This window comes from Typopeltis vanoorti, chromosome 20 (assembly GCF_054136105.1).
Source record: "Typopeltis vanoorti isolate ZY-2024b chromosome 20, IOZ_Tvanoo_1.0, whole genome shotgun sequence".
NCBI classification, from domain to species: domain Eukaryota; kingdom Metazoa; phylum Arthropoda; class Arachnida; order Uropygi; family Thelyphonidae; genus Typopeltis; species Typopeltis vanoorti.
Window position 1 is genome coordinate 110,931,834 of NC_143568.1, and position 13,611 is coordinate 110,945,444.

The 13,611-nt window shown below is 38.2% G+C and overlaps 1 protein-coding gene across 1 annotated transcript in view; it reads left to right on the forward strand.

Annotated features, from left to right (window-relative positions):
• The window catches only part of LOC150095793 (PRKR-interacting protein 1 homolog), an 86,152-nt gene that overhangs the window by 16,692 nt on the left and 55,849 nt on the right, over nucleotides 1–13,611 (forward strand). Inside the window, exon 4 of the mRNA XM_090410165.1 lies at nucleotides 10,501–10,586. Within this exon, the coding sequence (XP_090266291.1) occupies nucleotides 10,501–10,586 (86 nt within the window). The remainder of the gene's footprint in view (nucleotides 1–10,500; nucleotides 10,587–13,611) is intronic.

Below are 13,611 nucleotides of genomic sequence, written 5' to 3' on the forward strand. Positions count from 1 at the left end.
ACTCATGACAGACAACATTCAGTTGGGTTGATTGACACAATAACCATTCACAACCACTGAATTCCAGGTGCTATTGTCTTAGCGCACACCCTGCCTCGCCTTCTAGGTGGTTCAAAACCACTGGAACACTAAGAATTTGACCTGCTGTGCCATCCCCATGTCTGTTCAAATGGCTGAAAGTCGTCTGTATTTGTGACCTCACCTGGGCTTTAACACAGATGTAATGCAATGTTTGTTGCATTGTATCATGCTATGGTAGGATGCAACAGCTTATGAGGGCTGTGAAGGTATGCCTCTGCCCTAATCCTCTGAGAATGCAGAAAGTTATGGTGGCAAGAGATGAACATTTTGCAGAGGACGATGTCATGTATACTAACTGATGACCTGGAGGCAAGAGCCTATTATCATTCTACTGGACACAACCTAACGCCACAACTTATCACGTTGGAGGCTTAATGGATTTTTTACAACACTCAAAAATAATTAAAATAGAATTTAATACTTCCTATATTTCCTCCTAGTCACTAGGACATCTACGAGGATTACAAAAACAATTAATGTAACATGCACACAAATATCATACAATACTAAGCCCAACCACGTGGGTGACACTAAAGTCCTATCTAGGTGGAGCACCCTCTAAGGGCGGTGGTTTCCAGTGGCCTGGAAAGGTGGGACCTCTGGTGATAAGTGTTTCCCAAATCTTTGGAAGCTTAATGCAACTGTATTTATTAAGATTTGGTTGGTTTCTGAGAGCTGCTGCTGCTTCTAAGAAAAGTCTCTCTTTCTTGAATTTGCTGTGGTGGAGCATGGTGGTTTTCTTCCATGATACGCTGTGGGTGGTGTCCAAAACATGGTCAGCCAAGCCTGAATGGCCATAGTTGTGTTTACAGATGTAAGACGTGTTCCTCCAGGCGGATGGATGCTGATCTGCCTGTCTGTCCAAAGTACGCCAGCTTACAGGAACAGGGTACTTTGTAAACTCCAGGCAGAGAGAGAGAGGAGGGAGCTGATCTTTCGTAGAATGGATAAGGGTAGCAAGTTTGCGGTGGGGCTTATATGCTGTGTGTGGGTTGTACTTTTTTAGTATCTTGGCTATTTTTTTGGATGTGCCACGGATGTAGGGTATGGTGATGGCATTTTTAAAATCTTGTTGACGAGAAGGACAGGGAATGGGGGAGGAACTGATTATTTTTTTGATACTGTGATCGCTGTAGCCATTGGAGAGGAAAGTGCTGTGTATGTAGTTAAGTTCAGTAGTGAGGGCGGTTCCACTGGAACAAAGCTTGTGGGCTCTCTTGGTAAGAGTTTTAATAATGCCATATTGTTGAGAAGGGTGGTGGTGGGAGAATTTGTGAATGTATCTGCCTGTGTGTGTGTGTGTTTTCTGTATACAGTGAAGGCAAGTGTATCATTAGGTAGGCGTGTGACTAAGGTGTCTAGGAAGGGTAAACAATTGTTCTTTTCCATAGTAAACTGAATTCTTGGATGTAGGCTATTGAGATCACGGAGGAAGGAGTCTAATGTGTCTGGGCCATGAGGCCAAATAGAGAACACATCATCTACATATCTTAGCCAGATAGAAGGTTTGAGTGGGGCTGAGTCTATGGCTCGTTTTTTGAAATCTTCCATATAGAAATTGGTAAGGGGGGGGGATGAGAGGGGGGAACCCATGGCAGTTCCCTCTATCTGCTTGTAGATTTTTTTGTTCCAAGAGAAATACCCAGAGTTAATGGCAAAGGAAAAGAGATCTAAGATGTCAGAGGGAAAAACGTTTTCTAAGAGAGATAAGGTGTCAATTAAGGGAATATTGGTAAACAAAGAGGAGATATCAAAGCTTACCAATATGTCTGTCTTATTCAAGGTTAAATTTTCTGTGAGGGCTTTAAAGTGGGTCGAGTTTTTTATATAGGAAGGGGACCTTCCGGTGAGGGGGATCAGAGAGTTGGCCAGCTGTTTAGACAGTCTGTAGCAAGGTGCATTGGTGGCATCTACGGTTACATTAAGCTTCCGAAGATTTGGGAAACACTCATCACCAGAGGTCCCACCTTACATTCCAGGCCACTGGAAACTACCGCCCTTAGAGGGCGCTCCACCTAGATAGGACTTTAGTGTCACCCATGTGGTTGGGCTTAGTATTGTATGATATTTGTGTGCATGTTACACTAATTGTTTTTGTAATCCTCATAGATGTCCTAGTGACTAGGACGAAATAAATATAGGAAGTATTAAATTCTATTTTAATTCTTTTTGAGTGTTGTAAAAAATTCATTAAGCCTCCAACACGATGTCCTCACAGCACTTAAGCCTCTAAGGTGATAAAATTAAAGGCACTTCTCCAGTGGTACGCAATCAACAGACACAAAGATATCTTTCTTCACAGATGAGAAGATTTTCACCACTGAATAGTCTTTTAACTGCCAAAATGGTCCAGTATATGCATTGGATGACTGCACAACATGTGCCATATTACCCAGAATTGAGAGAGGTCATCACCCTGCATCAGTGATGGCTTGGTTCAGGATGACATATTGGAGGTATTTAAGTTACATTTCTACAAAAAAAGGATCAAAACCTCTGCCAAAGTGTATCAAGACACCATACAGGAATGTGTGTTACTGTCCCCTGAACAACACCTTAGTTCATGGTAGCCAGTGGACCTTCCAACAGGACTCATTCTCTGCACATAAGGCAAGGACCACACAACAGTGGTTAGAGACAAATGTGCCTGACCACATATCACCATTTAATTGGATATCTGGAATTCCTGATCTGAATCTGTTGGACTTCAAATTGTAGCCAAAGCTTGGCAAGAAATGACACCCAGTATTGGCAGTCTGAAATTGGATTTGGAGTGAGCAGTGGCCGCTTTTCCATTAGATGTTGTGCGTGCCACTATTGATATGTGGCATCTCTTTTTTGGCCTGAATCCAGCTTGTTCTTCAACAAGAACAAGCTGGTATTCAGGCTTGTTCTTGTTCTTTCCAATTTTTCTTAGCCATTTCTCAAGTATACTTGCATAAATATTACCAGGAACACTCAGCTGAGAAATACCTCTGTATATCCCTTTTTATAGATTTTTAATTTTTAATTATTGGTTTTTAATTTTAATAGTTTCTTTGTATTTAATTATCTTTGCATATGAAAATTAGTCTTAAATTATGACCGATGGCTTATCGACCATAGAATCTACACTATTTCAGACAATAATATATCCTCTATAAAAAGGGAAATGTACTTGTTTGCCAGTCTCTTCTTCAATTGCCACTTATAATTACTGATAGTCTTGGGCCAGCTAACTCCGTAGGCTACTGGTGGAGATTGAACTGCCCATTCAATTTTATTCCTTTATAGGGAGCAGGCCTTGCCTACTCTTTATAAGGGAATAAAAGGCATTAGCTGATTTTTCTGGGTTCAGTTTATTTAGAATGCTTTTAATTTCTGTTCTCTTTTTTTTTTTTATCATTGTTTATTTTTCAGAGCCACAAAGAACTGATGGCATCATAATTGCTTTACAAAGCTTAACTTTTAAAATCTTTGATCTCTTTAAATGTCTCTTAATTCTACTTTATTTATATATTTTGCATATAAGATTGCTAGTCAATGATTCATCTTCAGAAACTATCAGTTTTATTGTTTCTGTTCTTCTTAAATGATTAAAATTCTTTACCAGTTGAATTTTGTGCCCATTAAAGCAGACTTTCCAGATTTATTAATTTCTTATCCATTATTATTTTGCTGTTTTGAATGTTTATATTCATTTTTTGGTTTTCTTGGTTAAATTTGTCTCTGTTCTGTTAATTCTTTCTTTGATTCACTATTAGGATCAAATCATTAACATATTTCAAGTAGTTATATTTTGAATTTTAATTATATATTGAAACTTATTTTATTATGAAGAATCAATTGTAAAATGATTTGATTGAATACTGAGTCAGTTATAAAGCAAGGTTCACTGTATAACTAAAATTATTTGCCTGATATTTCAGTTTATATCATGGTTATCATCAGTTGATGGCATCATACCATGTCATGCAAACTTTTTTTAAGGGAAAAAAATTGAGACATTGAGATACTTCCAGAGATATCAGGATGAATATCCTGATATCTCTGGAAGTATCTTAATTTTGCACCAAGAAAAACTGATAGTCAAGATGAAGGTAGAGATGAAAAGGATATCATTATGTGGGATGATTATTAATAATTTGAAATTTGTAGATTATGTAGTCAGTATCAAAAGATGAATAAGAACCAAATGATGCAACTGTTAGGAGGAGATGAGACTTGGTTTATGTACATCGAAAAGACAGATGATATTTAGTAATAAATATCAAGAAATGGCAAGAAAGATAAAGATAGATGGATCTGAACTAGAAAATGTAGAGATATTCATACATTCACCCTTTCCAAGTCCAAGGACCAGTAAAATACCCAAAACGATTCTTTGGACCACTAAGTTATGTAATTTTTTTAAAAACCTATGTAGGGATTACCAGCATATGTATGTTGGACCGAAAGTATGGAAACAAAGAAGGATGAACGAGAGGAAAAGTGAGAAGAGGGGGTCGAGAGTTAGAAAGATTTAATGATAGAGAGAATCTGTCGTGAGATTTGGAAAGTGAATTGAATTGGATGAGGCAAGAAATGAAATGGATACGGAATGAAATTAAGAGAATTCAGGTCAAAACTATTAAAATAAATCATGATGGCATGAAAGAGTTAACGAAAGATGAGCGAGTGGTGTTGTATGGCAACTTCATTATTAAAGGTGTGCTAGAGGATAAAATGCACAAGGTATGTTTTCCAGGTGGTAAAATGAGTAGAGTGATTGAGGCATTGGATATGAGGTGGGAGCGAGCAAAAGAGTTAATTGTATTAATTGGTACAAATGATTTGAGAGAGAACAAAGAGCATGTCAGAATGAATGTCAGGAGGCTGCTTGGAAAGATAAAAGAGAATAGTGTGACAGGAAGGGTAGTCAGTGTGTTGACTATGTATAATTGTGGTGAAATGAGGCGGAGAGCAAGGATTATGAATGATATTCTGGCTGAAATGTGTGAGGAGATGGGAGTACAGTTTGTTAATGTGTGGAATGAGTTTGAGGGGGACGAAGTGAGCTGTATGGGAGCGATGGACTTGGAGAGACTGCTGCTGGAAGGTAGAGAAGTGAATAGAGAGAATGAATCAGATCGAGAGGGGAGTGATGTGGAAGAGCAGGAGAGTAAGACAGGAGAGATTGAAGAAGTGGAAATGAATGGGGAAGTGAGTAGTATGAGTATAGAAAATGAATGTGTGCAAGAGGAGCAGGGAAACGGGGAGGCTCAGGATGGACAAGGGTACACAGCTTGAGAAAGGTGGATGCTCCAAGAGGAGGTGTGAGCATGTGTAGGCAGGAAGGAAAAGGGATGACCAGGGATCAAGAGGAAACAGATGAAATTGAAAAGGGTTCTAAAATGAAGAAGCAGAAAGGGAAATGGCCCCAGTCCAGCATGGAGAGATCACATCGAGTGAGTGGTATCAGTGGAACTAGCTGTAGATCCAGAAATGAGCTGTCGTGTTTGCATACCAATGCTAGAAGTATAAGAAACAAGGCGGATGAAATGGTTGCACTAATTGTGTCTGTTCACCCAAAGATTGTCGGAATAAGTGAGACATGGTTAGATGAGGACGACATCCTGACAGGAATAGAGATGGAGGAGTATGATATTTCGTGAGGATAGAAGGAGTAAAAAGGGAGAGGGAGTGCTATTGATGATAGAGAAAGAGTTATGTCCATACAAGGTAGAGATGCAAGAGAGAAATGGGGCCAGTGGTTTTTAGGCAGTATGGTGTGAGATAGAGGTGAATAGAATCAAATACTTGGGGGGATGTTGTTATAGACCTGGTAATGTGGATGGTGGTGATAGTGAAATGTATAGTCAAATAAGCCAAGCAAATAAGAAAAGGGTGATCATTATGGGTGATTTTAATTATGGCAATATAGACTGGAACGAAGAGATGGCAACTGGAAGTAAAGAAAACGAGTTTCTTGAAGTTTTTGAGGGATAACTACCTCAGACAGTATGTAACAGAGGGCACATGAGGATTAAGGGTCTTGGATTTGGTCATCTCATCAGAGGATGTAATTATAAATGAGGTGTCAAATCATCTACCAATTGGTGAAAGTGACCATGAGGTGATTACCTGGATGGTTGCCAGCAGTGCAAAGACCCCTGTGAAAAAATGGTATATGTGGAACTACAAGGGGGGTGATTAGGAAGAGCTCAGGAGACAGCTTGTGGGTGTAGCATGGAATGAGAAGTTAGCTGGAAAAGAGATAAATGCAGCTTGGGGGATTTTCAAAAACTATTTAGTAGATGCAATGTCTAAATGTATTCCAAGGGTGAGAAGGTTAAATAAGGTAGGTGTGAGATGGATGAATAAAGAGATTAAGTATGCAATACAGAGAAAAAGGGCATTGTGGAGGCTGCATAAGAGAAGTGGAAGTAACCAATTTCATGAGGTCTACAAAGACCAGGCAAGGAGGGTGACTTGGTTGGTGAGAGTAGCTAAAGAGAAGTATGAACAGCAGTTATCTAATGAAGCCAAAAAGAATCCTAGGGAGTTCTTTCGATATGTATCCAGCAAAAGAAAGAATGATTATGGAAGGATGACATTGATTGGAGGAAATGGTATAAAGACAGCTGTTGCAGAATGTGTGGTGGAGATACTTAATGAGCAGTTCATAAAGATCTTTCAATCTTGTGAATGTGACTTCATGGAGAGATTGAGAGCAGTTGATGATGGGGATGAGAGACCGACTGTAAGTGAGCAAGAGGTGTTTGGGGAGTTGAGTAAACTAGATGTAAATAAGGCTGTGAGACTTGATAATATATTACTGCGTATTCTGAAGGAATGTGCCAGAGAGTTGACACCTGCTTTGACATATTTTTTTAATACGAGTTTGCACTTGGTCAAGTTCCTAAAGAGAGGAAGGAGGGCAAAATTGTGCCACTTCATAAAGGAGGTGATCGAACTCAAGCATCAAACTATAGGCCTATCTGTGTGTCAGGTGTTGTGGTTAAGTTGTTGGAGAAGCTTGTGAGAACTAGGATCCAGAGTTGGGTTGACAACAATGGTATAATCTTTGATGGACAGCATGGATTTGCTAAAGGGAGGTCATGTTTTAGTAATCTACTTACTTATTACAATAAATGACTGCTTCCTTGGACAGAGGAGAAGGATACACAGTAATATACTTGGATTCCGCAAAGGCTTTTGATAGAGTACCTCATGATAAGTTGACAGTCAGACTAGAGCATATGGGGTTGAATATTAGATTAGTGCATTGGATTGGAGACTGGCTATCTGATAGGTATCAACAAGTTGTGTATGGGGGGTGCGATATCCAGGAAAAGGAAAATCACTAGTGGAGTGCCTCAGGGGTCTGTTTTTAGAGCCATTACTATTTAACTTGTATATTAATGATATTGGCGAAGATTTGGATGGAGATATTCAGTTGTTTGCAGATGATGCAAAGTTGGGACGAACCATAAAGAGTAGTGAAGATGTTGTGGCCTTGCAAGAAGACTTGAATAAATTGAGTGATTGGGCAGACAACTGGGGAATGTGAGTTCAATGTTGCAAAATGTAAGGTTTTAAAATTTGGAAAACAAAGATGGGATGCAGAATTTATGCTTGGTGAGAATATATTGTTGGAGGTAGAGGAAATAAGAGATCTGGGGGTGATAGCGGATAAGGATCTAAAATTTAGGGAACACATCGCCAAAATTGTGAAGACAACACAAAGACTTCTGGGAATGATGCAGAGGACACTGACGTGTAGAAGTAGGTAGATTCTTGTTCCATTGTATAAGGCTTTGATTAGGCCACACATGGACTATTGTGCCCAGATTTGGTCACCGGGTTTTCAGAAGGATGAAGAGATGTTGGAAAGGGTCTAAAGGCGACTGACTAAGGTAGTTTCTGACCTCTGGAATGTTGAGTATGAGGAAAGATTGAGAAGATATAATTTGCAGAGTCCGGTGGAGAGAAGGAAGAGGGTAGATATGATAGAGACCTACAAGTTGGTAAGGGGTTGTTATAAGATCAGTGGTGGAGAAGTTCTACAGAGAATAGTGGGAGATCAGGGGAGAACCAGGGGTCATCCCTGGAAACTGTTTAAAGAGGGTGTGAGTAGGGGAGTGAGAGGCAGGTTTTTTTCATGCAGGGTTGTGAATGATTGGAATGCCTTGCCTGAGAGTGTGGTGTCTGCAAGGAGTTTGAGTGTGTTTAAGACACGGTATGATGAGATGTGTGTGTGTGTGTGATAAAAGGACCTCCCAGATGAGTCTTTGACTCCATGAGGTCTTGGGAAATAATAATAAAAAAAAAAAACATCTAATGCCTTTTTATTCCCGTATATGGAGAGTAGGCGAGGCCATTTAGCCCTATCTAACTTTTTGGAGACTGAGTGGGCAGTCAGTCTCCACTGGTACCAATCAGAGATAGATTGCCCAAGGCTATCACTAATTAAGCAGTACACAGTGAAGAGAGACGGCTCAAATGTGCTGCCATTTTGTGGTCCCTAACCCTAAAACAGTATATTTAATGTCTGAAATAATGTGGGTTCTACGGTCGATTTTCTTGAGTTTACAGGACGAAAAACCCAAGTTTCCAGGAGGAAAAACCCGCTTGCCCGTGCCAGAGATCGACTAACTCGGAAACCGGTCGAAAAAAGGCTTAGAAAAATTTCCTCTAGTCATCGACTAGACTCGAAACCAAGTCTTCCTTCGTGCGGCCAAGCACCGTGGTGTGCAAACACCACATCCACTGAGCTACACAGGCTCTTGGGAAATAATAACAATTATAATAAGGATTGCAATATTCCCATTCCAGAATATCTGAACACGAAAATACATCGCAACATCAAAAAGAAAAACAAACCACAGAATACAGGGAAGACTGAAATTGCAGCTCACGCCCTTGAACTAAAACACATTCCCCAAATTGACAAAGCCATAATCATTGACAAACAAGAAAACGAAACGATGCTCAGAATATCCGAAACTATTGCCATAAAATGTGATGGTAATTCTATCAACCACCGCCCCTACCTAATTTCCGAATGTTGGACGATCCAAAACTTACAAGTTAAGCCACGCCTCCGGCCATTTAGCGACAACAAATGCCCAAATTTGGCAGACACATCTTGCAGCCTTGACATAGCCCTACAGTCATTCCCACAAAGTTCCGACGATGGTCAGACAATGACCGAAACGGTCCACACCCCATAAACCCTTGCCCCAGTTTCCACATAAGGATACCCTTCCCCTTCCTTTCCCCCCTTCTCCCCACAACAAAATAATATATATATATATTTATATATATATTATTAATAGTAACCCGGGTTCCCAAACTTATTTCCCGTGTCCCAAGTATATCCCCATGTTCTTTCCCTCTCTCCCCCCCCCCCCCCTTCCACAAAAGCTTGGATTTAGAAGGCATCTTTAAACCAAAATCAAGGTATGTACATAATTTTTCAACTTTTTTATTCTGCCATAATTGCCTTCTACACTCGCCCATAATGTCCTATATTATATATATATATATATATATATATATATATACCCCTTTTGAGTTATGTTAGCCAATGTATTAAATATAAGGGGCACTCCTAAACAAAAACAGGCTAAAATAACTGTTAATTATATTAATAGTGTTTTAGAGGAGTAGCATGGGAATTTCCCAGAAATTATACTTAATTATAATAATTCTGCAGACCACCTGTCTCATCGCTGTGGACCACAGGTTGAGAAACGCTGATCTAGACTAAAAAGAAAATAAAGATTAAAATAGGGTAAGAGTAAATCTGAAGTATTAAGTAACATTTGGAAAATTAAAACAACTAATTTGCAAATGACTTTAAACAGTGAACAGAAAATGAAGACATCGATATTTAGTATAATAAATGATTCAAGTGGTAGACTCCACAGTGAGCAGATGACTTAGTGGAATGGTGCAATAAGTTTATAGAAATTACGACGTTTGCATTGTATACAATGAGATGGAGAAGAATAATACAAGAGGCAACAATATTAGGCGGCAAACTTGTAGGTCTTGATGATAAGTACATATTTTAAAACTTATTGGACTGAAAGTACTCTTTACTGTGTATGCAAACATGATACTACTTTTATGTTACTGCTGCATTATACCTCATTTACAATACTTCTCATATGCTGTTACAGATAATGTTCATTCTTGAGGACTCTACAATTCACATGAAATCTGTGCAAAAAGAAATATGTGTATGTATATATATTTCTTTATTAATTTGCACATGTACAGCTTCATCCCTCTTCCAGAAATGGGGCAGGACATTTATATATGAACTGTATGCTAAAGTTTATTGTAATATATGTTTTATTTAAGTTCATTATTAGTAGTAAAGTTGGTTTAAAAATAATAATAAAAAGCAGTACAATGAATTTCACAACAAAATATTAAACTGTTTTCTAGGAACAGTTGGATGAGGAATATCATTGGAAATTAGAAGACAATGAGAGAATATCAGCAGAAAGAACTGCAAAGAAAAGAGCTAAAAGGTAAATATTATTAAAAATACTTTACAATTATGAAATTCATCCTGTTCTTTCATTTTGTCTATCTCTGTTCTTTGGAATAACTTTTCCTGTACTACTATTTGGCAATGGACTGTAATGTCCATCTGCTCAAGAAATCCATCCTTAGATTCCTTTATCTCTAATTGCTTGTCCATGCATGGTACTATTGTTTTATGTATTGTGACCTTTTGTATATGTGGAGGTAATATAAAAAAAAGTATCACCATTTTTCATATCAACATTTGACATCTCTGAATATATCCTCCATTTTATTAAATGCATAAGTGAAAATAATGGTACAATCTTGTTTTATTTCTTGTAACCTTCGATTATATTCACTCCACATAGAGTACCAGTGTACTCTTTGCAAGTCCAACAATTCTGATATTGACTGTTCTGCCTGTTTGGTCATAATAGGAAAATTTGTAATTTCAAGGAACCTGGTAAACATCTAACAGATCTAGTGGTTGTGGTTGGTGTTTGGTGAAGTGGATAAGGGATACCAGTTTTCTGTATGGTCTGTAAGTGGTTGTAATGTATTTTTTTAAGAATTATTAGTTTTTCTGATATATCCTGGATATTATTATTATGTGACACCTCCAGGGAGTCCAAAGACTCATCGAGGGAGAATGTGTCAACACCATCGAATGATATTCCCCCTTCTAACTACTAACCACGCTCAAACCTGCTTAATGTTTTTGCGAGCCATTAGTAGCAGAGGCTCTACCGATCGGCCAATCTTTGCTGGCAATATAATATATGGAATGGTGATAGATTTGGTGTAATCTGTTCTGGAGGGGAGGGGCTGATTAATTTTGTCCCTTTATATGGGGTTTTTATAATCCCATATTGCTGGGAGGCAGGGTGACTGTTGGTGAATGTATCTGCCAGTGTGTGCATGTCTGTGTATATGAGAGGGAGTGAGTTGGAGGGGGGGGTTCCTGCAGACAGTAAATAGCAAGTATTCATCAGGCTGGCATGTAATCAAAGTGTCCAGGAAAGGAAGGCTGTTTTGTGTTTCACTTTTCTAAAGTGAACTGGATACTGAGATGTTGGTTGTTTTGATGTATTAAGAAAATGTTAATTCAAAGTCAAAGGTCTCCATGAAATAGTTGGCTGAAGGGAGAATGAGAAAGCAAAAAACTCATAGCTGTCTCCTCGGTAGAATTTTCCTTGCCAAAATGAAATGGACAGAGTTCATGGCGAACTTATTCAGGGCTAAGATATTGGGAGGAAATTCAGCTTGAATGAGGTCTAAGGTGTCTTTAAGTGGGACGGTGAATAGAGAGGAGATATTAAAACTGACTGTTATTAGTGTGTTGGTGTGTGTGGTTTTTATATACTGTCTTTAAAGTTTGGACAATTTGGGCATTATGCCCAAAATTGGTCATAATGGCACATTTGTTTTTGGATTTTAGATAGCCCATATATCCCAGATGGTGGGGACAGTCTAGAATTATATGGTTTCAGTTTTTTTAGTAATTTCAACAGGTTAGGATATGACCTGTTTAAAAAGCCTGTGAAGTGTCCTGATTTGTGTACTGGTTCATGTTTTCTAAAGGAGGATAGGTTGAGTGATCTTTAAGCAAAGAGTAAAACCACTTTTACTATTCTTTTGTTGTTCTTTATTCCCAGTTGTACTTTATATTCCATGCAGGAATATAAAGGTTATTTTTTGGTGGTTTGCTCGCTAAGTATACTGGCTACATCCAGTCTATATTGTTAGCAAATATGATTAGGAAGACTGAAAATACCTTGTTTTTATTGGATTATAATTTTTTCTGTAGAAGTTTTTTTTTTTGGTGTGAGTGCATCGTTGTGGTCATGGGTGAGTAAACTAAATGCTTAATAGGCTGGCAAACTTGCTGAGAAGCCAACTCTTTATTTTTTGAGATTCTTTAGCTGTTAGGTCACTTTGAACAAAATAGGGATGTGGGAAGGAGAGAAAGCAAGGGTGAAATTAAGGGATTAGTGATGCCCTGGGATTGTCTTAGGAATGTCAGCTGGTTGTTTAGTGGAAATTTGAGGTTATGAATGGAGGCATATGTGTATGCAATTAAGAGCAAATGTGGAATGTGATCCCTTCGGGACATCAGCTGGTGGTTACAATGAGTTGATAACTGATGACATTATTGATATCATTGGGGCATCACTTGTGGTCATGTGTTGGTTCAAGATTATGATGTGTTGATGTCCATGTGTCAGCACTCTCTGTAGTTGGTTTGAGTGAGGTATGGGCAATTTTAGAATCCATTTTTAGCTTTAGGGTGGAATTCTGTGAAGCAGTGAGGCATTGCAGGTGTTCAACAACTAGGTGGAGCCCAGCTGTTGTTAATGTCACTGGAATGCTTGGGGATATCAGCCAGTGGTCACATGTACACAAAGGGCCTTTGGCTTGAGTATAAAATCATGAATAATTGTTTGCTTGGGAATTATGGGTGAGGATAATTGGTATGGTTGGCATGGTCAATAGGTGGCAGCACAAGTTTTTCTAAAATAATTGAAGTGTGTGCTATTTTAGTTCCCCCAATAATTTTTTAGGTCTTCAGGTATTTTAGTACGTGTCAACAGATGGTGCCACATTTTTTTTTTTAATGTTCATGTTTTCTTGTCAGATAAAAATTTTTCTCAAATAATTACGGGATTTCATTGATTCTGTTTCCCTTTTTTTCTTTTCTTTTTCCGTAAATAATTTCACTATAGCATCAACATATGGCACCACAATTTTGTAATTTTCAATCTCTCTCTCTCTCTCTCTCACACACACACACACACACACACACACACACACAATTATATATATATATATATATATATATATATATATATATATATATAATTTTTTCTTCTCATTTTGCATGTATAATTAAGCTGAAATCTCTTTTTCAAATAATCTTTTAAATATACATAACTCATCAGAATATTTTATCCATGTATAAACAAGAAGTGCATTGATGTAATTTATAAAAAGGTTTTAAAAATTCATTACTTTTTCTGATTAAATGTT